General features: G+C 55.1%; 1 protein-coding gene across 3 annotated transcripts in view; it reads left to right on the top strand.

Moving 5' to 3' along the window:
• KDM4B (lysine demethylase 4B) overlaps nucleotides 1–27,014 on the top strand; it is a 134,487-nt gene that overhangs the window by 60,330 nt on the left and 47,143 nt on the right. For all 3 annotated transcript variants that reach the window (XM_081076022.1, XM_081076021.1, XM_081076023.1), the window contains exons 7-9: nucleotides 14,645–14,694; nucleotides 18,486–18,589; nucleotides 22,780–22,917. In XM_081076022.1, the coding sequence (XP_080932148.1) occupies nucleotides 14,645–14,694; nucleotides 18,486–18,589; nucleotides 22,780–22,917 (292 nt within the window). The remainder of the gene's footprint in view (nucleotides 1–14,644; nucleotides 14,695–18,485; nucleotides 18,590–22,779; nucleotides 22,918–27,014) is intronic.

Below are 27,014 nucleotides of genomic sequence, written 5' to 3'. Positions count from 1 at the left end.
GAGTTTCTTCCTGTTTTTTCACTTGAGATATATTTCTTTGTTTCCTCATTTTGGCTGCCTCTCTGTGTTTGTTTCTATGTATTAGGTAGGTTTGCTACGTCTACCAGTCTTGCCAGGTGGCATTATGTAGTAGGTGCCCTGTGCAGCCCAGTTGTACAGTGTCCCTCATCCCCTGTGCTGGGTGGTCCAGGAGTGGCCCTTGTGTGGGTTGTGTGTGCCCTCCTATTATAATTGAGCCTTGATTGTTATTGGCACTACGTGGGTGGGATTGCCCTCAGGCTGATTGGCTGTGGGGTTTGGCCACGTGCACAGCTTACGGGCTGCTGTGCAGGGGCTTACCCCACAGAGTGGGATTTGCCCCAATACGCTCTAGTACCTGTTGAGACTGCCCTTTGGGTGTGCTACTTGTGGGACTAATTGGGCAGTGCTCTGCTGTGGTATGAAGCCACCCTCCAAGTATGTTGGTTCTGGGGCCTCTTGGGAGGGGCTCTGGTGCAGGCCCAGGTCAGCCACTGCCTGTGACAGGTTGGGGACTACCTGGTAGGAGCTACAGAGCGATCCACAGGTGGTGTCTGCCTGTGCTGTACCTGGAGGCATGTGGGAGAGGCCTCCAGTGGTCTGGGGTAGCTTCGCAAAAAGCCAAGACACGCTGAGGCCAGCTGCCACCTGCCAGCTCCCGTAAGGTTCAGTTGCTGATAAACCTTTTGTGATATGGAGTTGGATATGTTGGGGGCTCAGTGGAGCAAGTGGAGCTCACTAGAATTTAGATTCAGATTTATCCATGGGCATGGGAGAGGGCTCAAGACAGGAAAGATGGTGCCCACCCACGGGCTGCATGGGAGCAGGACCCCACACAGATAGGCTGGTAACTATCTTCCAGCCTTTGCCCAGAACCCACACACCTCAGTCTGCCACTCCTCTCCCCCCATATGTCTCCGATGCCCCCAAGTCACTGTCCCTCCACTGGAGCCCAGGGTGAGTGCCTTTGAGCAAGTCTGTGTGCGGGCCCTTTAAGAGGATGCCTGGATTTCCACCAGCCTTCCTTCCATCTCACCCAGACGGTTGGAATCCCCACTGTTTTTCACAGCCAGATGTGGGGGCTCCTCTTCCTGGCACCAGTACTCCAGGCTGGGGATCCTGGGGTGGGGCTGGGGTCCCTTGCGCCTCTGTGGTAGGGAACCTCTGTGGCGGAGATATCCCTCCCAATTTTCATCCACCACATGGAGGTTTGGGGCTGGCCCGTTTCAGGTCTCTGCCCCTCCTGCCAGTCTCGACCTGGCTTCCTTTGTTATAAAAGTTCTGTTCAGCTAGACTTCAGATGGTTCTCCAGGTTCATTGTGCTATAATTTAGTTGTAATTCTGATGTGTTCACGGGATGAGGCAAGCACAGCGTTTACTCTGCCGTCCTGGATCTCTTCTCTGCCAGACATTTTTGATCTCTGTCTTTTCTCCTTTTCTCAAGTTGGGCGGTTTGACTTTTCTGTTGCTCTGTTACACATTGACCCAGATGTATGGCCTGCATTGAGTAGCTCACACTTCTGTGCGTCAGCTCAGGGCTCAGCGGCTGAAGTCCTCATCGGGGCGTTCTGGGCACGGCCCACGTCCAGGCTTACTCAGGTCGTTGCAGAGACAGGTCCTCGCGTCCTCACTGGCTGTCAACCTGGGGCTGCTGTCAGCACCTGGAGGCCGCTCTCAGGCCTCGCCACATGTCCCCTCCATCTCACACGTGGCAGCTCTGACCTGAGGGAGGGGACTGTCCTGCTCAAGGGCTCACCTGCTTAGGCCAGGCCCACCAGCGTTGTCTCCCTATTTGAAGGTTTACTGGGACCTCAATTATAACAGCAAACCACCCTCACTACAGCGCTGAGAGCAGGTGTGTGAGCCCCTGGGGCACCTGAGAACTCTGCCTGTCATGGTGTACTCCCTTTTTGGTAAACTTTTTTTTACGTTAAACATAACATGGTACAGAAAAGTGTACAAAATATGTATGTACCTAAAGCATAATATATTTATGTAGTTTGTCAAGTGGCTCTACAGTCAACCCCGTTTCGTCCCCATGATGTCAGGAAAAGCACCTTCTCCCTTACGTCCTACTGGTGCCCCCTTCCTTCGAGACCTTCTCCCTACCCAGAGCTGACGACCATCCTCCTGACTTAGATGGTGCTGGTGTCACTGCTGCTCTGTTTCAGTTTTCTGCTCGTGCCTGTGTCCCTGGGCAGTTGACTGTTGGCCAGATTCGAACTCCATACAGATGGACCCATTTGTATCTTGCATTCATCCCTGTTATGTGTGACGATAGTTTATTCATTTTCATGGCTGTAGAGTTTTCTGTTGTATGTTTCTCCATCTGTTTATCTGTTCACTGTTGATGGACATTTGGGTTGTTTCCAGCTTGTGGCTTCTGCAAAAGACAAGTCGTTTTTTACCTGCCACTGTGTAAGAAGTCCATTACTGCACATGAGTATATGATGAGAAACAACAATAGGAACGGCCACTTTGCTGCTTGCTGTGTGCCAGTCGGTGCTTGGAGTCACTCATGCTTGTCTGTGGCCCCATACGGTCCTCCACCACAGATGGGGTGCAGACACTGGCTGGCGGCCACAGAGCCTGAAAGTGATGGGACTGCAGCTCGGACCAGGTTGTTGGCCGGGCCGCGTCCCTAGACACTGCTCCGCCCTGTCCCTTGAAGCATCTTTCTGTGAATCAGGAGGGGTGGCAGGTGCTGGCCAGACACTCACTCCGGCTTGTCGGCCAGGTAAGTCCCAGGGGGCAAAAGTGGTCCAAACTTGAAGGTGTGCAAGAGAAGGATCCCTTTGTTTACAGGGCCCGTAAAACGATCACTGAATCACACTCCGCTAGCTGAAATAGAGGTGGCAGGTTCTTGTGGGAGATGGAGGAGATGATGCAGGAATGTGAGGTCCCAGGCGCGCAGAGGCTCTGCCAACTTCCACACATGGCCTCCAGGTCACACAGGGCGTAGGTGTGCAGGTAGGGCAAGAGGGAGGGAGTGTTCAGGAAGCTTTGATGGACAGGCATGGGTGGCAGCGCCCATGGCATCTGCCCACATCTCATTGGCCAGTGCCTGGTCACATGGCCACACCTTACAGCAAGAGAGGCTGGGAAACGTAGTCTGACCCTGTGTCCAGGAGGAGAAGGGAGCCATAGCTTTGCCACCGCCTTGGTGTTGAACAAAGGTGGTTTCCAGGTTGTAGAAGGAGACAGGTCGGCTCAAATCCTGGGCCCACTCGAGGACAGATGTCATCTTTCAGAATCGGAGCCTATGGAGTGGCTGAATCCCTCTCCCCCACAGCAGGGCCAAGCCAGGCAGCACAGGAGCCCTTGAGATGCAGGCAAGGAAGCCGCAGGGATGAGGCTTGCGAAGGAGAGGGAGCAGGGCAGCCCATGGAGGGGCAGGCAGCTGGACCAGGAGCAGGGAGTCTAGAAGGTTCCCAAGCTAGGGAGCTACTGCACTGAAGTGGTATTCAGGTAAGGTTCCTCTGGCCAGGACGCAGAGTTAGCAAGGGCGGGAAGGCCCAGGGCCTAGGCATGGGGGTGGGGGTCGGTCGGGGATGGTTAGCCCTCTGCTGTCTGGTCGCCGGCCCATACACGTGGATGTGTCATCTCTTGTCCGTCTGTTAACTTGTGGCCGTGGCCACAGGCGTCGCTGGCCATCACACAGCCCCGCTGGCTTGGTCTGGCAGGAACAGATGGCCCTTCATTTTAGAGTCCTTTGTTCAAACAGGGCGCTTTAGAGTTGGCCCGGCAATGCTCCTCACTGGCTGGTGCTACTGTGAGGCTGCAGGGTTTTCGGTTCAGGGCAGCCTCCTGGCCCCCGCATTCCTGGTTCTGGGCTGGAGTGTGCCAGGCAAGGAGTAGAAGCCTTTCCCTGCCCACCACTATGGAAACTGTTGGTTCTTCTGTTTGAAATGTCATCGCTGAACATTAATCCCCATCTGGAGATCCTCCCACAGGCAGTGTTTCCATGAGGAGTTGATTCAAGCTGTTGGGTGGGGGTGGGAGTGGGGCTAGGGAGGGTCTGTGGCATCCCCCAAGGGGCAGGGGCTTTCTGCTGCAGAAAAGGGCCTCCTGGTCCAGAGTGGTTTACCCCCTACCTGTCACTCTAGCCAAGCCATCAGCAATTTGGGTTCTGTTTGCAGGGTCTGGTTTCCATGGCAAATTTCTTTCGTGTTAGTAAGGTTGCTCCAGCAGATTTCAGCTCCTCAGAAGGGAGAGCCTGCAAGTCTGTGAGTAGAGGAAGTCTGTTTTGTTTTTTAAAAATCTGGCGGTGAATGTACTTCTTCCCTCGTTGGCACAGCAGCAGGAGAGGGGCGCCCTCGTGGCCAGGTTCAGGATGGGACCAGAGGTGGCTGCATTGCTAGGATAAGCTGATGGCCCTTGTTCAGCAGCTTACCACAAGGCTTGATCTGTCTGCTCTCTCCTGCCTGATTGCAAGCTGAGCAAAGCTGAGCCAACTTAGCTTGCACGTGAGCTTAGCCCTTCCAAAGTACCAGGGCCCAGAGCAGCCTGAGAGTGACCTTGAGTGCCCTTTGGCCTTTGCCTTGGGGCCAGTAGTCTGAAACCCAGATGGTCTTACACACATGGACGCTGGAACCCCTGGGGTCACAGGGCCAATTGGTAAAGACGGTGTAACCCTCATGCCCTCCAAATCTAGTCCCCTAGTTAGAGGACAGGTCAGAGACACCCAGGGCTACCTCTGGGGGGCCGGGAAGAGCCCATAGCCTGTCTTCCTGGTCAGCAGGCCCTGGGCATCTGTGTGACAATGAGTGCACACATATCAATGACATCAGAAGTAGGATTTCCAGGCAGGAATTCCCGCCTGTTCTCAGGAATGTTGTTCACTTTCCCGTTCCCGAATCCCGAGATATAAACTGTTTTCTGTTCTCCACAATGAATTGTTTCCACAAAGTGACAGCCGATACTACCAACCACCTGGGTTCAAGGAGCCGATTTTCCCGATTTCCCAACCAACTTTTCTCGGGATTCGGGAATAGAAAAGTGAAAAAAATTCCTGAGAACGACAGGCGGGAATTCCCGCCCAGAAACTCTAATCAGAAGTCATTTTAACAGACCCAGAGACTCCCATATTGAAGGTGGCCCAACTGCTCTCAACCTGCAGAGAGCTGAACTCCAGCCACTCTCCCAGGTCCCAACCAGCTTGTCCCCATGTCCCAGGCTCACGCTGGCATGTGTTAGGGGTGGCTGACATCGGCCTGTCTTAATTCCCCTCCACTCCAGACCAGTGGAAATTAAGATCTTTTTCTCTGGAGCCAGCAGCCCCTGTCCCTTCAGATACTCCTGTCCGCTCCGTAGACCTATCCTCTCTCTTTCCAGTTCAGACCGTCCTGTGTGTTTCAACAGGAATAAATTAAGGGTGTCCCCCCCAGCCCCCCCCCAGCACACACGCCACTGGAGGAGTTGTTTGGCGGTGGTGGGAGTGTCAGCCTTGGTGGCCACGAGGTGCAAGCACAACAGGAGGCTGTCCCCTCATTATTTTATAAGCAGAAATTCAGGGTAGTTCTACAAGCAGGAGATTGAAGTCTTTGTAAATGGCACTGAGTTCCCACTTGCACCATGTCCCACAAATTGGTCTCCCCCATGCTGGCAGCATAGGCCCTTTCCTAGATGCTCCGTCACCTCTGCCTGCCTTTCAGAAGCTCACCTGAGAAAGACCCCCCCACACACAGCTTCAAAAACGTCAAGAAGCACGCACGTGACTTGGCACTGTCAGTCCTGTCACATACAAATAATTCATGGGCCTATAATAAATCGGGGCGGGGTGGAGATCAGACGCCTCCAATTCAGCGACTAATTGCAGGCTCCACACCACTCGCCTTGTAGAGCCTGTTCCTTAATTAAAGTGGGACGACAGTATGTGCAGCCAGCTCCCGCTCCCCTGAAGCTGCGCCCTGCAGCCGTGGGACCTCCAGGGTGCCAGCCCACCCCTGATTCCTGGGGAGGCTCTGCGTGCAGCTCAGACCTGGGAGCCACCCCAGTGCCCAGGGCATTAAGAACCTTCTCCCCAGCCCCTCAGGGCCCCCGGTGTTCCCTCCCACCTGCAGCGCACCTTTCTGTCCCACTGGCGGCCGGTCAGCTGGCAACTCCCCCGCCAGTCACCATGTGCGAGACGCCCCACTTTATCTGAGCAGATGCTCCCAGGACTCTGTTTATCTTGTGTGTAGGTTTCAATAAAAATGTCATTATTTCAAATCATTGACACTGCTGGTGTGAGATACCGAATTCCACCCTCTGTTGTCCTGGAGAACGATCCATTAAAGATAAAACCACTGTGGCTCAATAAGGTTCCTTCCTGGGAACAAGCCACCCTGGTCCTGGGCTGATCCTATCTCCCCGGCAAGTGTTCACATCTGTCGCATAAAGGGGCCTAGCGTAGGGAACAAATGAGGGAGGCTGCCTCCCCACAGAGCGAGGCTTCTCGGAAGTTAAGATGGGATTTCCTGATAAATTGTGCCGGCATCCATTTGCTGTCAGCCCATTTCAGTCATTCTCTCAGGGAGGGAGCTTTGCAGCCCAGGCGGAGCTCCTTTGTGTAGCGGTGACTGAATGGTGCTGCACAGACGTACCCTACCCCCCAGCTTCTACACACATGCCTTCTGCTCAGGGGCTTGGAAACACACTTCCATTTTGCTCCTGAATGTTTAGGAAAGGGCTTTCGCCTCTCCTTTCTCCCCGGCCCTGTGGGGCATGGGGACCCCCAGGTGTCTTGGTGGTTCCAGGGTCATCTGTCTATCCAGGCCTTTGGACCTGCTTTCTCGTTTCAAGGGCAGGCCTATCTGCCAAGTGTTTTTTCTGACTTATTTTGCCAGACCGTACATGGGGTGACCACTTGTCCTGTTTACCCCTGCCATCCTGGTGACTATTAGCAATGCTTCTTTCACGTTTCAACCATAATGATAAGGCCATCCTGCGCATACCCAATGTAATGACCCCACCACCTTTGCATTCGGAAGTCATTCAGCGCTATTGTCACAACCAGTCATCAGTCACCTTGCTCAGTTTACTGAAGGACTTGATCACAGGTAAGTTTGTTGCCCTTTCCTGCTCTGGACAGAGGCACTGAGTGATCATGTCACCTGGCAGCTCAGTCCTCCTAGGGCCGACTCTGTGATTTCATGAGTGGCAAGGACACACCCAGCGGCTTATGCGGCTTATGTGGCTTATGCTTGACCGCATTTGTGGTGAGGAATTCCTGCTTTTCGACCCCAGGCAAGGGCAGGGTTCACCTTAGTGGGTTTTATAGTCACTGTGAATGTTTCTGGTACAGAGGAAGCCTGGCTGTCTGAGCCTTGATTTTTATTTATTTTGTTGTGCACACGCTGGACTGTTTTGTTCTGTAGTTTACTGGCTTGTTCTCTTAGTTTTCCAAGTAGAAGATGGAAAAAAAGAAAAAAGTTTGTCTCTTCCTTTCTAGTTGTTACTCCCCTTTTATCTTTTTCTTGACTTATTACATTGGCTAGTGTCTTCAGTATAATGCTGTTGAGTGGCTGTGATAACGGGCAGTTTGCCTGCCTCCTACCCCACCATGAAGTGTGACTGTGGTAAGGTCTCTCTTGGTCCTACTTGGCTAAGAATTTTTATCCTGAATGGTTTGGAATTGTATATAGATTTTTACATGCTGGACTATCTTTGCCAGCCTGGGGGTAAACCCGTCTTGGTCTGATTTGCTGATATTTTATTAGGACTTTTGTAGCTGTGTGAGACTGGCCTGTTATTTTCCTGTGTGTCCTTCTCCTGTGTTGCTGACAGGGTTTCCCACTCATTAATTAATTCAGAAATATGCCAGGGTCATAAAATAAGTTGTAACATCTGAACCTCCAGCCTGCTTGGTAGTATAAATGTGCACTGTCTCTTAGTGGGAAGGTTTACTAAGACTCTCAGTAAAACTGCCAGGGCCTGGTGCCTTTTCTGGCATCTGTGAGCTGGTCTCATCAGGGTCTCTGGTTTGTCTGATGGGGCTTGTATTAACCTGGTGGATGCCTTGGTCCAAGGCTTAAAAGACACTAAAGAGCCAAGTGCCTCTGTGGCACTGAGCCTAGTACGTGGGGGGGACTGTGGCTCACCATTCCTGCGTCCTGGGGCTGGGGAGTGTTTCACAGCTTTATTGAGGAATCACTTACATACCACACATAAAATGCCATGCATAGAAGTCACCTGAAGTGTTCAGACATTTCAGTAGATCAGCTGACATGGCCGGTCTCAGTGGCCATCACATCAGGGGTGACCACTTGTGACTGTCTCTGGGTGCTTCTGCGTCACTGTGCAGTCGCATGGAGCAGTGAGGCCGCGTTGGCCCAGCTCAGCTCTCCCCAGCTCAGAGGTGGTACGTCAGCTGCTGAGGGCTCTTGGCGACCTTTCTGTGCTTGGGTCACTCGGCTGGGCCCCTCCAGGCCTAGCTGCAGTGTGTGGGAACCCGCCCGCTGACCGCAGGTGAGCGGTCATGGCTGCAGTGCAGTGGAGCTCTGTGTCTGAGGACTGAGTAATTAGGCTTAGTGTCTGCCCAGCACGCAGAGCCCTGGCAGGGCCTCTTGGGCTTGTGGAGATGGTTTGCTCGTGCCATGCCGCCGCCAGGTGGGCCGTGCACTTCCAGTGGACTCAGCCTCCTTGTTTCTTTTTCTGTAATTATAGTATGTTAAACAGCGAGGGGCCTGCCTGCCCAGGCCTTGTACAGACACTGTGAAATTAACTTCCACAGCCTCCCTCCAACTGACGTTGGGCTGGACTGGTATTTCCAAAGGGCTCCTGGCTGGACCCCTGCTCTTGGCACACATTCCTCAGCAGAGAGGAAGGGCGGGAAGATGAGCTTTCTTATCCCCGGTACCTAACTGTGGGGAGCCTCGTGCTAGTACTAGAAGCTGTTAGGCTGGGCACTGGAAAAACTCCAGGTACTGTTTCGACCCACAGATTTGCATGAGTCTTGGGGGAAGAAAGTCAGTGTTGTGGTGTTGCAACTCCCCATTCTGAGCAAGACAGTCCCTGGCAGAGGCCGAGGGGCCTTGCGAGGATGGGTGGTTCGGGATTTAGAGCTCTTACTTGAGAGTCTGGCCCCCATCAAGTCTCATTAACCTTGCAGCAGGCAGGACAGGGTGCCGACAAGTACCTCGTTACCATGGGAATGCTGCTGTTCTCACAAGGGAACCAGACCACCTGTGGTGGCCCTGTAGCTCAGGGTGGCCGGCAGGTGTGAGGAAATGAGGGGCAACTGGCCAGCCTCGCCAGTGGGCCTGTGGGTGAGTGGGAGTTCTTCCACTGGTTTCATGTTCCTCCACCTGAGGAATTGCTACGTGACCACGGGGTTTTTTGTTGGTCGGAGGCAGCTACCCCTTTGGCATTATCTGTCCACGGCCCGGGAGAGGCACCCCACCTGCCTCGCTTTCTGGGGTCTTGTATGGCTGTCCTACGGCAATGACACAGAGGATCCCGGGGCTGCTGGGGTTCAGCTGGGCTCATGGGTACCAGGTACCATGGTGCACGCATCCCAGGGCAGCCCTCCTCTGGGGTATCACGTCCCCCACCCAAGGAGGTGACTCAGGTACCGACTCCTGGTGGATCCAGGGATGGCGGGAGTCCAGTCTGAGAGGCCAGGTGGGTGCCTGTGCAGCCTGAAGCCCTGTCGCCGTCCTCATAACTAATGGCTTTTGAGCAGGTCCCTGCTCTCCAAGACGTTCTGTGTTCCTCTTCCTGACACACTCATTTAATTTTTAACTCACAAGGCATTTGCTTATTTATTTTCATTGTTCTTGATAATAATTCTAAGCCATTAGAGGGGAAAATTATATTCAAAAATGCTGTTTCACACTTTATTTGTTTGATGATTTAGAGCGATAGAAAGTAGCACATTTGCTGGCTTTTATAGTCTGATAATTATTCACATCCATCAAGCCATTCCAGGGGAATAAACAAAACACCGAGAAAATGACACTATTAATAGCATTCGCAGCGGACAGGAGACTTCCCTGGGCCGCGTGGGTAAAATGAAGGCGGCCTGTCCCCTAGCTGAGGCGAGCAGCCCTGCCCACAGAGGACACGTTTCTGTTTAGTCACCCAGGTCCATCAAAAGCCACCTGGCCACTGGACCAAGTCTACCGCACATCCAGTACCCATGATGTACTTGGTGTCACAAGTCCGGGAGCTTCTTTATTGTACCCATGGAGTCGGTCATGACCTGTGCAGGTGGAAGCCCCCGGAGGTCCAGGGCCCTGAGTTGTCCCTGAGCCACCAGCCTGGGCTCAAGCCTGGCTCCAGCAGGGCCCGGTGAGGCGTCCCATCCTTTGGCCTCAGTGTTGAAACAGGAAAGGCACTCCTCTCCTTATCTAGTCTTTCCAGTATGTTCCTGACCCTCCAGTAAACAGGTCAGACTCACGCTGACCCCTCCTCAGGCTGGGGGTCTCAGACAGAGTCACTTGCCACTCTGGATCTGGCCCTGCATGAGTGGGCCCAGGCCTCTGCTCTCTCCCCGTGGGCGGGTTTGTGGGTTTCAGCTTTGCCTGTTTTTGGGGTGGCTGTGATTGGGAGGGGTGCAGTCACTACCCTAAATACCTTGAAGTGTGAAAGAAGAAACCTGGAGGCGTAGGAGATTGGGGACACCCATCTTCCTGGGGCTGGCCCAGCTTGTCTCGCCTCAGACCAGGATGTATGGCAGCTTACTGTTCTAGTGCCTGAAGGACGTCTTTGGCGGGCCTCTTCCCTCCCTCCCTCTCTCCCTCCCTCCCTCCCTCCCTCCCTCCCTCCCTCCCTCCCTTTCCCTTCCCTCCCTCCTTCTCTCCCTCCCTCCCTCCCTCCCTCCCTCCCTCCCCCCTCCCTTTCCCTTCCCTCCCTCCCTCTCTCCCTCCCTCCCTCCCTCCCTCCCTCTATCCCTCCTGTCCTTCCTGTGGGTTGGTGGGTCACTTGGAACTGTGAATCTGCGGGACTGTAATTGTGTCATCAGCGTCAGGGCTTTTCCCATGTGGGGGCTCAGTTCTCGGGGCTCTTGCCTTTCCCATCGCATCGCGCAAGCCTTATACCTCATATGAAAACGTGCTATTTTCTCCCCGAAGCCCCTGATGTTCACAGATGACTACCTCTCCGACAGGCGCGTCTGACACACGTGCCCAGGTTTGTGCCTCGGCTTCCTCAGCGATTCCATCACACTAACCCCAAGTAATGGAGCCTGTCCAGTCCTGTGCAGCCCCTCCCTGCAGGGTCACCTGGACTGGTTGCCAGGGATACTGTGCTGGCTGGAGAAACGAACCGACTTTTCCGCGACTTTCTGGTTTGGAGTCAACCAGAAGCACTTTGTGTAAAACCTTCCAAAGCAGAGACAGTAGGGAGGGCCTTTAAATATGGAGCTAAAGATGCCTGTGAGTAGGGGACAGCCCTGGACAAAGTCCCAGAGGGGCGACTCGGGCCTGGCTAGCGTCAGGGCCAGGACGTGTTGAGTGTCGCAGTGGTGGCCCACCATGTCCCCTCAGAGGTGCCTGCTGTGTCTGTCCGAGGCCACTGCCTTAGAGCCGACTCCCATAGGCGCGGTTGGGGCTGTGGCCCGAGAAACCTGGGCGACCCTGCAAGGCAGCCTGTCCCTCTTGCAGCCTCTCCCCATTTCTCTGTACCTCTGAAGCCCCCTGCTGTGTTCTCCCTCCCACTGTGCCCGGTTCCTTTCTCCTGACGGCTCCAGATTCTTCCACCTGTACGTGTGTGCTGGGCTGCAGTCGTCCATTTCCTAGCACTGGCCTGGAGTCAGGTTACTGCCCAGGAGCATCCGCCAGGCACTGCCTCGTCCCGGTGGGGAGCATGTTGACTAAGGATGTCTGGCCAGCCCTGGTGAGGCACGGGAGCTGATGTGTAACAGGGCGCGAGGGGCACCCTCTTGCTGGAGAGGAACACTCGTGCTGGCAGCGGGCGGAGGCAGCTGGGGGAGGTTCTGAGTGGCCCTGGGCTAAGCTGGAGGAGGGAGAGCGGCTGGGTGTCACCTGGGCCCAGTCCTGAGATGAATGGGGACTCGGAATGGGCCAGGCAGAGCACCCGGAGGCCTTCTGTCTGAGGAAACCATGCAAGAACCTTCTGCCGCCCTGGTGACCAGGGCTGCCCTGTCCAGAGGGAGGCCCCCTGGGGTCTCAGGCAGTCAAAGCATTTGGGCCTTGAGGTGTGACCTTGTGATAGGGATGGATCTCCTGGGTTGCGAGACAAACTGCCCCTGTGTGCCCAGTGCGACCAGTAAACCGTGTCCGTTTACAGCCCTGAGAACTGCTCACTAATGTCCAGACTGCTGCCCCCTGCCTCGGTCCACGGTGAGCAGACAAACTCACAAACCCTGGAGTAGCTTCCCTCCTCCTTTCCTTTCCTTTTCTTCTCCTCCCAGAGCCAAGCCTGAGAGACAGGGATGTCTCGACCTGGTGGCATGACCCTGGGTGACATGTACCATGTCATGAGATGACCATGTACCAGGCTCCTGGGGGCCCTGGGTGGGACCCCCCCACACAGGTTCTGGGGACTTCTCTCCGGGGGCAAATGTCAGTCCTTGTTGGGAGGCCGCCCAGGGCACCCAAAGGGCCTGTGGGAACCTGCGGCCCACAGTGCAGGAGTCGCACCTCGCATGGGGAGCGGGGCAGCACTCAGGCGTGCTCTGGTAGCTGTGGAGACCGAGCCTCCACTGTCCCCTCTTTCTTTGGCCGGCGCGTCTTCGTGCTCTGTGCGTTAAGGACGCACGCCTCAGTTGTGCTCAACTTCCGTTGAAAACGGAGGTTTCCATCTTGCCATGTCCTTGGGGTTTGCCTGACGTGGCACGTCATTGGTGATGAAGCTCTTGTTCTAAGCTGTGGGAGGCACTGCTCGCTCTGGGGCATCGGAGCCTGGAAGTCCCGTGGCTCCTGCTTCCCGTCCCCGTCCTCGAGTCCTTCCTAATCTCCCCGGGGGCTGCTCTCCTGAACACTCAGCCAGCGGCCTGCAGTCTGCATTTGCCGATAACAGAGGAACCACGTTCCAATGTATTAAACTTTTAACATCCACCAGATTCAATTAATCTTATCTTTACAACTCCCAATTACAGGCGGTAATTAAGTGAAAGCAGCATTGTCGACTGGGGATGCGGCATCGTCATCAGCCGGTGCCGTGCTTTAGCCCTTCCAGTCCTGTGACGGCACGTTTCCCTTCCTCGCTCCAGGGTGGGGGGCGGGTGACGGTAATCCCACGAAAGGGCTCTGGACCGGGGTTAACACATCGTCTTTGTGTAACTGATAAAAGGCCACTTAAAAAAGAGGAACCTCGTCTTTGTCCAGAGGATGGAAAATTCCGACAACAGCAGAATCGCAGGTGCTATGGCCATTTCCTCAACGGCCCAGAGCAGGCCCAGAAACGAATTATTTTTATCCTATTAGGTTAGAGACGACGTGATGCTCGACTTATCTCCTACCCCCATCCCCTTTTATTTTAATTGAAAAATAATAATAAGCCTCTTCGTTGGAATGGACTTAACCAGCTACAGGGGCTGGGCGATCTTCTGTGTTCTGTGTCCGTCCCCACCCTTTGCCTGCACCCTGAGGGCAGGAGGACAGAGCCAGGGAAGGTGCCTCCTCACATCTGACTCATTGTAGATGGAGATACTGCTCGTCTTTGTTCTGGAACAGGGTCTCTCCCCCTGGGCACTACTGACATTTAAGTACCAATTGCTCTGTGTGGGGCCTGGGCACTGTGGGGGGGCTGAGTAGCCATCCCTGGCCCCACCCACTTAATGCCAGGAGTAGCCCCGGTGTGACAGCCTTGCCCTGTGTCCCCTGGGGGGTGGAGAGTGGGCACAGGATCCCCTTGGTTGACATACTTGCCGGGACTTCCTCCCACATGGACTCGGTGTGCCGGTGGCTGTAGACAGGGCCTTTACCTCCTCCCTTGGCTCTCGCACAGCGCTCCGTGCTGTTAGGGACCCACACCCCAGCTCTGCCTGCTTTGCCTGGACATTGAGGTTTTCACCTTGCCGAGTCCCCTGCGGTGGGTGGGAGTGGCCTGTCAGTTGGGTCGGGGCCTCTCACACCCCTCGCCCCAGGCCTCCCGCCCTGCTAGCTGCCCCACACAACATCAGCGGGATGTCACTCTCGCTTCATCTGTTTGCAAACTTCCACCTTACATCTTTTTTATTTATGACAGAGCCTTTCAAATGTAAAATGTGTAAAAATAAAACTTATGAAGTGGGTGACAGATGAAATTTTTCTCCTTCCAGAGCTTCTTTCCCTATTGGCTCTTGGGGCTGGGAGGTCGGGCTGGTGACGCTGGCTGGGTGGGGTCCCTACCCTGCAGCTCCAGTCCAGTGCTTTTATTTTACGTTTTGCTTGAGGCACTAAACCTCATGAGGTTTAGTGCCGCTTAACCGGCAATGCCTCCACTCTTGGCGTTCCGAGAGTGCCGTCACAACTCACCGGGTCCCTGGTCCTTAGCCCTCTCCCCCCTTTTGTGTAGAATTCCTCCCCTGACAGCACCCCCTGCTGCTGCTCATGCATGTCACAGCTCTGACCTCCGCTACAGTCACTTGTGCTCTGTGCACGAGCCGTGTGTCTCCCTGAGGCCACACGGGCCTCCCGGGGACCCTCAAATGTGGTGGCCACAGGAGGTTGTCTCTGACATACCCCCCTTCTCTTGTTAGGTATGCCATCCCACCGGAGCACGGCAAGCGCCTGGAGCGGCTGGCAATCGGTAGGTGTCTGCGCCTCTGGGCCGGGCGGGACCTGGGACCTGGGACTTGTGGTGGGGGTGGGGGTGGGGGGCGGGTGGGGAGGCAGCTGTCATGCCTCCCAGGTCTGCTATACGTTTGGGTTTCAATTTCTGGGAGCAGTGATGTGCTGCAAGATGTCACTGTCTTATTTTCCCATTTCCTTGCATCCTCGTGATCAGATCTGTGGTCCCTCTGCTAGGGTGTTTGTCACTTCATGGATTCTGCACAGAATGTCATTGCTTTAAACGCGCTTGTTTTCCGGTTGCTTAGCACGGAGTCCTTGGACGTGACTGCAGGCTCCCGCGGGCCAGGAAGCGCAGCCGCGTTCTGTCTCCCTCCCGCCTGGCACTGCGTCATGCCCTTTCCTAAGTGTTCACGTTCTTGTTCAGTCTGGAAACTAGAAGTCACTTAGGAGCAACCTCACCTGGACCTCGGAGCTGCTGGTGGCTGCCAGGCCCCTGGCCTTGTGTGCGAGGCTCTGACTCACCTGCCTCCGTCAGCAGACGCCCCTCCAGCAGCCACTGTCCCACCACCTGCTTTCAGACCCTCCCTGGGGCCTCCTGGGGCGCAAGGACTTGTCAGAGGGGGTCCCAGGCTGCGTCTGGAGAGGGTCATTGACCACTCAGGGTAAGGGCAGGCCCTCAGGGCGAGGGATCTCTAGGGACCTGCCAGACACCCGGGTGGGAGGTACTGACGCAGCTGAGCACTCTGAAGAAGGGACCAGGTAGCTTGTCTTCTGTCACTCCTGTCATGGCACTCTGTTCTTTGTCCCGCACTCCCTCAGCTTGAGAGCCAGCACCCAGGTGGGGTGAGGACCCCATTGTTCAGGAGTTGCTTGGACAGCACAGGGACATCTGATCATCCTGACCCTCTGGGCGGCAGTGACTGATAGCCCAGCACTCCAAAGGCAGCCACAGAACCTTCTGGAAGCCATTGCTCAGCGTTGGTGCAGGATCCCTCACTGCCGGCCCCCATCCTCTGGCCCCTCCTCACACCTCACCAAAGAACACCCACTGCACACTCTCTTCCCCTTCCCTTTGGTGTTTTGACATTAGAGAAGGGAATGGTGGATCTTTCTGGAAAAATAGGGGCCTCCTTTCCTAGCTGCACTGAGAGCTGTGCACAGCACATGATCACAAACACTATACCCCAGTGACACAATTCCCCCGAGAAAGGAGGGAGGCTTGTCTGGAGGCAGGTACTCCAGCCTCCCAGGTGGAGGGTGGTGGTGTTGTGTTACCATTTCTGTTGGAAACCTGGACCCTGCCCTCATGGAAACCCACTTTTTTACAGTCCTGGAGGTCAGAAGTCTAAAATAGGTGTCACAGGTGAGGGCACGGCTGGTCCTTCAATAGGCCCTGGGAAAGAACCTCTTCTCACCCTTTCCAGCTTCTAGAGGTGCCACATCCTGGCTTGTGGCCCCCCCTCCATCATCACAGCCAGCAGCGCAGCCTCTTCCATCTCCCTGACTCTGAGCCTCCCGCCTCCCTCTTACCAGGACCCTGTGATGACACTGGGCCTCCTGTAATCCAGGGTCGTCCCCCATTTCAGGGGCCCTGACTCAGTCCCATCTGCAAAGCCCCTCTTACCAGGGAAGGGTCATCATCACAGGTTCGGGGATTAGGACGGGGACATCTTGGGTGGCCTCTGTTCAGCCTCCCACACCTGCAGAGCCCTGGAGAAAACAGTGCGGGGCAATCAGCATGGACACACTGGTGAGCACATGGCTGACAACTTCTCTGAAATCCTTCAGTTACCCATGCAGTCTGTTCTCGCTCAATATGCCTTTTCCATTAGAAAAGAAAGGTTTTGGGTGATCTGAATGACAGCTAGAGAACCTAAACACAGGGTGCTGTGGGGGCACCCGCCGGCACCCATGGTGCCAGCACCGCTCTCCCTGGAACTGGGCCGTACTCCCTGCACCGTTCTGCAGCCAGGGCCCTGTTGCCCATGTTGTCTCTGACGGGCCAGGACCTGGGTGGCTGGTAGGAGGCTTAGTGGCTAGGGCTGAAAGAGGAAGAGCAGGCAAGCTCTTAGGTCTGCAGGAGGCCACCCATGGTGGCTTCTTAAAAAATATGGACTCATTAAGTCACTCCTCTGCAGGGTGGAGCAGCTGCCCGAATTCGGGAAACCCTGGGTTGCGGAGAAGAGTCGGGAAGAGGTAGCGAGGCCTTCCTCTGTGGCCCCTGACTCAGGCCTGCTCTCCCCTCCTTGGAGGAAAGCGGGGAGGTTGCAGGGCACGTGACGCCTGCCCTCCTAGGTGTCCCTTCCAAACTTTGTTGGGGGCAGGTGTCACCGACTCTGTTACTGAGATGGGTGGAATGAGTGTGCGATTAATATGGAAAATGAATAGCTGCACTTCCAGTGGGCTCGCTGGGAGAGTTGTGGAGCCCACAGAGAGCGCATTAATGTGTGGGCGCGTTATTGGTGCTAATCACTTAAAATGTGCGCCTTTATTAGAGCTTTAATGAGAGCCACTTCAACTGTGCATTAAAAAGAGGAAGTGCAGAGGCCGGCGGGCCGGGCGGCAGGCAGCCATAACTCTAATTGAAATGCTTTTAGCACAGAGGAAACTTGCAGGATTCAGTAATCTCTCAGACTTTCCAGAACCTTGCCATTGTCCCCTTGCAGCCAGGCGCCATCTGCCAGTACGGAAAGCGTCGAACCCACTCCCCCATGTCAGCGTGTATGTGGAGCCGTGTGCTTGCACCCACGCGCCCACATACGTGCATGTGCCCTCTTTAACCAGTGACACATCGAGAGTGTGCATTGAGGTCTGGGTCAGCTTCTGGAAGGGTCCTCAGGGCTGCCTGTGCCTTGAGGTCAGCCCTGGAGGGTGCTGGACACTCGGGAACATTCCTCACCAAGTCCTCATGGCAGCCCTACTTTGCTACCTTTCTGTGATGGTCCTAGAAGCCCAGCAGCATTTGAGTGGCATTCCACAGCCTTCAGATGGAATTCCAGAACTTGCTTCGTTCACCATAAGACATGTGTCATTAATTTGACCTTCAGCTAGCAAGTGGTTTGGAAATGTCCCTCAACTGTGTTAAACACAATTTCCAGCAGGTAGGGCCGAGGGTGGAGTTCCTACGTTTACAAATGTTACCTTAAATTAGCTACACGGTAGCTAGTCTAGGACAGAAATCAAGCCCAGAGGTGAACTTTGTAACAGAGGGTTTGGGACAGGAGCTGTGGGTACTCTGCTGTTTCCCCGGAAGGTCTGGGGCCTGGGCGGTTGGATCGATGGCCCAAGCCTGTGTCTCCTCGCCGGCTTGGTGGCCCTGGGCACCGTGTGTGCAGTGCACCTTGTTGCAGACTTGGTTGTGTGGGTGCGGGGGGATCACTCTCTCCTCGGTGGTCGCAGCTTGTCCGGTTCTAGAGCATCGGCTCGCGTCCTGTCTCTGCAGCTGCGGTCTCACGTGGCTGAGGGACCACGTGTGTGCAACACAGTGGGTCGTTTTCTTGGTGGGTGCTGGAGGGGAAGTGTCTGTGCAGTCACACTGCACCCTGTGCCCCATCTGTGACTGTGAGTATGTGCTGGAGGTGAGCGTCCTCTCACACAGACAGCCTGGCCTGTCCTCTGCTCCGGGTTCACTAAAGGAAGGCCAGTGCCTCACCATCACCTGCCACCAGCAGAGCACACGGGGCTGTGTGAGGAGGTCCATGTGCAGGCGCTGTGTTCTGTGCTTCCACGGGAGGAAGGAGGTGCCCAGAGGGAGTTGGCCTGGCCTAGCCTTGGCCCATTGACTGACACCCATCTTTTCCACTGCAGGGTTCTTCCCCGGGAGCTCCCAGGGCTGCGATGCCTTCCTGCGGCACAAGATGACCCTCATCTCGCCTATCATCCTCAAGAAGTATGGAATCCCATTCAGCCGGGTACGTAGGGGCTGCTCCAGGAGGGGCTTCTAGGGCCAAGGCCCACGTAACCACACATCCCAGGAAACTGGCTTCTTAACCCTCAAGAAGGTTGTAGAACAAGGGCAAGCCAGGGGAAGGCCGTATTGGCTGAGCCGTCAGCCTCCAACTCTTCAGGTGGAGGGTGAGGACGAAAAAGGGCAGAATCAAGTAGGGCCTTGACTTTCCATCCCGCCCCTTCCCAAACCCAAACCTAGGTGCCATGTGGCCAGTGGGCGGCCCCTCTGCAATGTGGTATAGGGTCGGGTTGGAGAGTGGAGGGATAGCTCCTGCTGACTTCTCAGGAAGCTGGGGAAGACCTCAAGACCCTGGACAGGCCCCTGTCCCGCTGCCCCATTTGATCTATGGCCCCGCCCATGGCCCAGGGCAGCTATCCTTTGAGAGAGTGCATACCTGTTTGGAAATGCACTATCTGGGTTTTCCACAGCTGGAAGACTGAACTCATTCACTTTGCTACTCCAGGACCGAAGGGCTGTGAGGAATGAGGCCTAAAGCCAGGGAACCCACTGCCCTGTGGGGCCCAGGCAGGTGGCGGGGGCACCTGGGCCAGATCAGCTGACACCTGAGGCCCCATGGGGCTTGTGGTGCCTGGGTCTGGTGGTGGCTGTGCCCTGGGGTCGAGTTCTGGAGTCCAGTCCCGCTGATTGCTTCCGTAAGGATGAGCCTTCTGGGCCGGAAAGGCTAGACCTATGTCCCCAAGTTGGTGTAGGCAAGAGGCGTGTGCCAGAACCGCCCAGGTAGGCCGAGCAGGCTCCTGGGAGCTCGGTCTCTGAAGGTTTGCCCAGAAGAGCCACTTGTCAGGCAGCAGCAAGTTCGTGATCAGACCCTTGCGCCTCACTATTGCCTGAGTGGCAGCAAGTCAGAAATTACTCTGACATTTCAGTCAAACTGCCCACAGCGTTAGTGCTCGGATTGGGGGGTCGCTCTTTCTGTCAGGGCCGAAACCAGGAGGCCACTCCCAGCCATCTGGGAAGGGCAGGTTTCCACGTGTCTTCTGGACACCCTTCGTTACCGGGAACCTCGCAGACAGACCGCAGCATTGCTCATGGAAGTGAGAACTTCCCTCCTGTGGTTTGTCAAGAACATTCTCTGAAGTGGTGCTTCCTAGGCAGGGAGGCTGGTCGCAGGAGTTGGCTGGTGGGCCCCCTTTTCTTCCGGAGGCCAGTGGGGCAAAGGCCCATGTCTCGAGGCTCCGATGGACGCCGTGTCAGGGCTCGACAGTGGTCCCTGATCTGAATTCCTGGCTGCCTTGAAAGGAGTGACTCCCACACCCCACTTATAAATCTCTGTAATGGTGTGTACCTTTAGAAGAAAAAGCAGATCAATAGCGAGCTTTTTAATAATTAAAAGTGTGTATTTCTGGAAGCTGCCATTGACTTCCTCATTTATTCTGCACAAGCTCTCACAGAAAGCTCAGTTCCAGGCTTTCTCCATGAGTGGCGTTGGGGCCTGGCGCTCCCTCACTCCTTATTACTTTGCTGCCTGGCCTATCCATCATCCCAGCCTACCACCTTCTAATTTACTGTCGGGATAATGTTGACGGCAGTGACATGAGGACAGACACCATGGGCTCTAAATGAAGCACCGGGACGTAGATTTCCTGACAGTAACATACTCTTCTTGTCGTCCTGAGTGCCTTTTCTGTTCTAGGTCTTGATTTATGGTGGGGGGTCGGGCAGGGGGAAGTCGGCCCCAAATTCTGCCCCAGCCTGGAGTGCAGGCATCTCCCCCACACCCGGGGTCTCAAGCTTGGTGTCCCTGGGACCCTGCTGTGTCCCAGGTCATGCTACACTGGGTGGCCGTGCCCTGGAGGAGAGAAGGGGAGTATGCAAGTTGGTGGAGGAAAAGCAAGATAGCACTTTTTAGGGACAGCTCAAATAGAATAGGAAAGAATAGGAAAGTCAGTAATTGCATTAAAAAAAAACAAAAGAAAACACAACTCTGAGTCCTGTGGCAAAAGCTGGCCGTTTATGTGGACGAGGTGGCGGGGACCTTGGGGACACTTGAGTATTCTCTGCCCGTCTCCTGCCGCACGCTTCACTCCCTGCACACAGCTGTCACTTGGACAGGAATTTAAAAATATAACTTAATGCACACTGACTTCCCTTGATTGGTGCAATTCATTATTTGAAAAGAAAACTATCTTAGTGTTCTTAAGGCCTGGTTTTTCTCCAGGCTGTGTCAGTTTTGATTGATTTTTGACTCTCTGGTTGGTTTCTGGAAGTCTCACTTTTCCCCGTCTCCTGCCACCCACTCCCCCAAAACCCTGCCAGGATTTGATGTCTCGCTGGTACTTAAACAAATCCAGTGATTTCTGCTCATCTCTCTGGGGGAATAAGTAAAGATCAGCAGGCCCAAGAACTCCTACAAATCAACAATCAAAAAGATGAACAACATGATAAGTAGAGAGGGGTGAAAGGCTTGAACAGACACTTTGCACAAGGAGCCATATGCAGGAACCAACACAGTGTGGTGTCTGTGGACTTCAGAGAAAGGCGATCACAGCCACGAGGAGATCCCTCTGCACACCCACAAACACGGCTGAAATCACACACCCCAAATGCCAGCTGAGGGGAGCAGAGGGAACTGCCACTCACCACCAGTGGGGGTGCAGACGGGCGGCCGCTGTGGAAAAGCCTTCCGCACTTTCTTGGAGATGTCGCCCGTGTACCTGCCCTGACACCCTGCAGGGCTCCTTCTGTGTCTGTTTACTCAAAAGAGAGGCAAGCACGTGCTGGAAGAGCGGCCCACAAGTATTCCCAGCAACTCTGTTTGCCAGAGCCCCAGAGTCCACAGGAGAATGGATAACAGTGACAGCCACCCGACAGAATGCCATTTACAAACAGAGGGAAGAACGGATGCGCATGGTGGGATGAATCAATCTCGAAAAGCAAAGAGACCAGATGCAGGAGTACAGACCATCCAATTTCATTTACATGAAACCCTAGAAAGAAATATAATCTGTCGTGGCAGAAAGCACAGTGGCGTGAATGGTACCGGGCGTTCTGGAGTTCCCCGGATCCCGGAATGGTTGTTTCCTGTCTGGGCGGTGGTTACTCAGGACTCCTCAGTACCTTCTACTGACAGGAAACCAAAGAAAAGACAGGCCCGCCCGACTTCAGAGAGAGTCGCTCCCGCGCCTCTAGCCTCAGCTTCCACAGCTGTGGATTGGGCCGTGGCCCTTCCTCATGTCCTGGCGCGTGAGAACAGTGCCCACTGTCTGTGGTCTGCCTGTGGCAGTGTCGTCTCTTGGCGTGCTTGGTTGGGCGCTGAGCAGCAGTGGCAGTGGGGGATCAGGGTGGTCATGGTCCCGGGATGAGGGATGAAACTGCAGCCTCACCTTGTCCTCCAGGCCGTGGGGTGGCAGTTCCAGAAGTCTTGTTGGGGGTCGTCGTGGGCCCCACCTCGGTCACTCACACCGAGCTCTCAATTAGGGTCTCTGTTTCGGAGTCTGCCTTTCCAGGCCATTCGAATAGGTCTAGAAACAGCTCTCTCTACAGAGCTCTGACCTTGACATTGTGCCCCACCCCCACGTTGATGTGTTTCTTCTGTCTCATGGAAGGAGCCACCTGTTGGAATAGAGTGGACGTTCTGGGCTGACGACGGGGAGGGGATTTAGGTCATCGTAGGGTAGGACACCGCACTGCCTGCATGCCGTGTCCTGTGAGGAGGCTGCACCCGCCGCCAGCACCACCTGCCCCCACCGTATGGGAACATTTCCCAGTGGGTAGGAGGTGTGGCACAGCCCCCTGCCTCCAGAGCAGGAGACCCCATTCCTCACTGCAAAGGAGAAGTGGCCCTGAGTGGTAGCACTGAGCAGCCCCTCTGTAGCTGCAGTCTGTCACCTCGGGTCCGGCTGGCTGTGGGGAGCAGGGGCTGGGAGCGAGCTGTTGACCTGGACGCCGCCACCCGTTTGATCAGCCATGTGGGTAGTTGGCTGGAGCTCACGTAGTTAGGAAGAGCCCCCTGCACTTGGTGGATCCATTGGCCCCTGAAGTCAGGGCTCCCTGGCATGTGCTGGGAGCCCCTGGGGCCCACATCCCCCTTCCGTGTTCCTTGGTGGCTCCTGGTGGCGAGGCGTCACTTCCAGCAAGCGAGCCCTTCCTTCTAACTCTGGGCCTCCCCTCACCTGTCGGCCTCTTCCTCCTCAGATCACGCAGGAGGCCGGGGAGTTCATGATCACCTTTCCCTATGGCTACCATGCCGGCTTCAATCACGGATTCAACTGTGCTGAATCCACCAATTTTGCTACTCTGCGGTGGATTGATTACGGCAAGGTGGCCACTCAGGTAAGTGCTGTCTGACCCCGTGGAAGGCTCTAAAAAGGGGGCTGGTCCCCCCCAGCCTGCTCCCTCAGGCCCAGGGCCAGTGTGGTAGCTGGGACCCCCGACTCTCCATTAGGGTCTGTGTCTGGGATCCTTAGCAAACTTGTCCCCAGAATGTTCTTCACATGGAAGAACGGGGAGGAGGCTAAGGGTGGGGTGGGTGGCTATGCAGCAGCCAGGGCCTGGGCAGGCCTGGGGTCTGGGGCTCCCGTCTCCCAGCGGAACCCTGACATAGCAGATCACATGTTCTCTGGGCCTGAGGGCTGCCTGCTGCCTTGCCTTCCCTGGAGGTTACTGGAAGGCAAGGAGACTCCTTTGATTTTTTTCCTAGTAATTTGCCAATTTTGTTCTTGTAATTTGCCAGTTCTATTCTCTGAGGGCCGATTACTGGCTAGCAGATATGACATCTGAACTGAGTACTTGTTCTCAAATTCCCTTAGCTCCAACACCCTCTTCTATGTGGTTTTGATTGACAGCTTGGAGGGTACAAGGTCCCTAGATGGAAGACCACGGAGTGGGGTGGGGTCTAGCCTGCCTCATGTCCCTCCACTTGCTTGTCTCCCTCTGGAGGCTGATGTGTCTTTGGAGGTCCAGGTGACAGGATATACAGAGGATTTGTGAAATTCAGGCCCACCCAGTAAGTGAGGGATGATGGAACCTTGGAGGGGGGAGCAGGAAAGAGGGCTGTTGGGCGGGCAGCAGGCCCAGCCCTTTCCCAGCTGCTGGTACCAGGGCCCTTCCTCCCGGGACTGTAACTGGCCATCGGCGCCTGTTCTGGCCACCACAGAGGAAGCCCGCAGGCGCCTCCCATCAGGCTGGAGCCAGGTCGATTGGCCCTGGCTCACGGCTTTCAGCCCCTTCTGGCCCAATGTCTCCACAGCAAAGACAGGCCCAGGCACTCATGGGCATCTCGCTCTGGTGCTGGGGCACCTGGACCAGGAGGGGCCCCTCCATCTGGGCCCATATAGGGTGAAAACGGTGTTTCTAGCCAGTCTCCCACATCAGAGCCATGGGCTCCTCCATAGAATCACTCAGGTGGCCCCAGTCAGGGTCCAGAGTTGGGACAAGCGGTGGGATCAGTGTTGTGGGGAGAGTACCTGGAACCCAGACCCTGACACATCCAGCACGTTCTAGACCTCAGACCTTTACAAAAGAGTCTCAGTTGTGACGCTCAGTATTGTGGCCACTGACCACACGGGGTGTCGTGGCCTTGAGATGTGGCCCAGTCGTATGGAGATGAGCTATGAGCACAGCGTGCGTGGCATCCACGACCCCGGGTTAACAACGAACAGGAAACATCGCGCCAAAAGTCTGTGTATGTCGGCTATGTAGACTGATATGTTTGAATAGCTCAGGTTATAAAAAAGACATCACTAAAGTGAATGTCACCTGTTTCTCTTCTCTTTTTGAATGTGGTGACCATAAACAGTAAGATTACAAAGGTGGCTTGCATTGTATTTTAACTGGGCAGCGCTGGTCTAGGTGAATTGGTTAACCTCTGTTTTTCTAGTTAATCTTTTCTCTAGCTTTACTGTTTCAGTAAATGGGCTTTGTAGCAAGGAAGTCGGGAAAGGCATTCCCAGAATTTAAAAGTGTTGGGCTTATCACACCTAATTCAGAAAGTTGAGGCCAGACCATACAGGCTGAGACCCTGGGCATCATCAAGAGAGGAGACATGTGAATGTCAGGATTTCCCCACTTGATGGAAAGGAGTAATTAAATATCGCAGGCGTGTGGTTTTCTTTGTGTGCTTTACGATGGGAGCACGTGGATAGTAAGGCTCAAGGCAGGGAATCTGTGGGACCTGTGTGTGCCGTGACCTGGTGTGGCGGGAGCTGCGATTAAGCCATAAACCTGGGGCCCGGGCTTGTCCTGGAGGTGCTGTCAGAGGCGAAACTGAGCAGGGCCGGTCGGGACTGCCCAGATATTAAAAGCAATTTTGGGTTCAGCCATGTGTTCACAAACAAGTGACATTTGGGAAGTGCAGCCTTAGATTGGGCCTCCACGCTTACATTGCCAGGCGGCAGAGCGTGAAATTACTGAACAAGTGGCACGCGGCGCTCCGAGCAAGCCAGGCATCCTGGCACTGCGCGGGGCTCCCTCGCAGAGCTGCCCCGGCTGCGCAGGCCCCTGCGGTGGGAAGGAGAGGGGTGCAGCCGGGGATGACCATTGGCCATGGGGCGGCCATGTGTAGTGGTGCCAGACATCACCTCTCAGGCTTTGGGACGCTGAAATGGGGCAGCAGTTCCCAACTCGTGCAAGCTCTGCTGCCCCCATAACTAGTCCAGGCTGCCTAGGGCGTCTGGCCTTGCACATAACAAGCGGAGGCATGTCAGAGGCAGGACCAGTGAAAGGGAAGTCGTTCAGGGCAGCTGGCGCTCCAGGACACGCAGGTCCTCAACCAGATTTTAGGGAGGGGGGGGGGATCCCAGGACTTCTTTCCTGCTAAGCCAGCCAGAGCTGCCCCACCCCATCAGTGTTTGGGGCCAGTTCCTTCTCGCACCTTCATCAGAACATAACCCAGGGGCAGAATTTCCACTTCCCTAATTTTAGGGACTACTTTATTGGTTGGCTCATTGCCTTGTTTAGGCTCTGAGGAAGCCCCTGCCTATCCATTGTCCCTTTTCTGTCATCCTGCCTCTGTGCTAACACATTAAACGCCAAACTTTCACATTTGGCTCGCCTACGTGTGTTTCAGGTATTCGTGTGCTTTCTCCTTCCAGAGCAGGGGTCAAAAGCTGGGTCCTGCAGGGCAAGTCTGGCCAACTATTTTTGTATGGTCTGCAAACTGAGAATGATTTGTACATTTTTAAAGATTGGGGTGTGGGTGGGGATCAAAAGATGAGCATGTGGTGTGGCAAGTTAGAGAAAACTCAAATTTCACTTTTATAAATAAAGTTTTATTGGTGCGTAGCTTCACCCATATGTTGACCTCTAGTCTGTGGCTGCTTTCACTGGTGGAGTTGAGTAGTTGCAGCAGAGACCCTCTGGCCTGCAAAGCTGAAAATATTTGCCACTTGGTGCTGGCCTCTCCTGCCGGCCCTGGCTCCAGTCAGTTAGGACTGAATAGTCACCTCCTGTACCCTCAGAATCAAGACTGCTGCCTCCAGTGGTTCCAGATGGGCCCTTGAGGGTACTGGGAGCTGTGGTTGCCCAGCTGACCTGACTCTGGAGCACGGGGGCTCCCAGGTTCCTCTTGCCTGTAAAATCCTGGATAAAGGAGCTTATAGCCTGTCGCCAGAGCCCCACCTCAGGAGCTCCTTGGCCATCCACTGCAGAAAGCTGCCCAGGGGGTCTTCTCTCCCCACCCCTTGCTGTAGCACAAACACAAAACATTGACTGGCTCTGTGTCCATTGTCAAGTTGAGACGGTTGTTCTCTCCCAGTTTCCTTTCTGAGGCACTTCACTGACATTAACCCTCATTATCCATCCATGCTCAGGAGCAAAGCGCGTGGCTGCCTGCACCTGCTCAGCCGCCCTGTGGTGGAGGGGGCGGGGGTGCCTGTCATGTCCCTGCCTCGGGGCACCTGGTGATGTCCAGCCGGTGATCTTCAGACGACTCTGAGTTTCTCTGTGTATAAAAGGGGACGCCCTTTTTTGGAGCTGTCTTAGCGTGAGATGGGAAGATGTGCAGGACTCTGCTCGGCAAGTGTCTCCAGTGTCCCCCACCACCACTGTGGACGTTTGGGGCACCCTGGGCACCGTGAGGGATTGAGCATCAATCCTGACCCCCATCCACACGATACTAGGAGCACCTTCAGTTGTGACAACCAGAGATGTCCCCAGACGTTGTCCCCTCGGGGCAGGCTCAGCCCCTGGTGAGACCCCCTGTCTAGCCCAACTTCCACATTTCCTCTTTCTCTCTTCAAGCATTTGGATGGTTGTATGCAGTATGTGGACCCGCTAACACTGAGGTGTTGTAAGCTCAATGTAGTCTTTTTTCAGACTCCCGCTAAGGGCATCTCCGAAGCTATTGGTTTTGGGGCTGCTCATCTGCAAACCTCCTTTTCCCACTAAAGACATTTTCTCGCCTGTGGCCTGCAACCATGGGGTTTGAGGTC

This window comes from Rhinolophus hipposideros (assembly GCF_964194185.1).
Source record: "Rhinolophus hipposideros genome assembly, chromosome: 16".
Lineage (NCBI taxonomy): Eukaryota > Metazoa > Chordata > Mammalia > Chiroptera > Rhinolophidae > Rhinolophus > Rhinolophus hipposideros.
The sequence above is the reverse complement of the archived record's forward strand: the minus strand, read 5'-3'. Positions and strand labels throughout refer to the sequence as shown.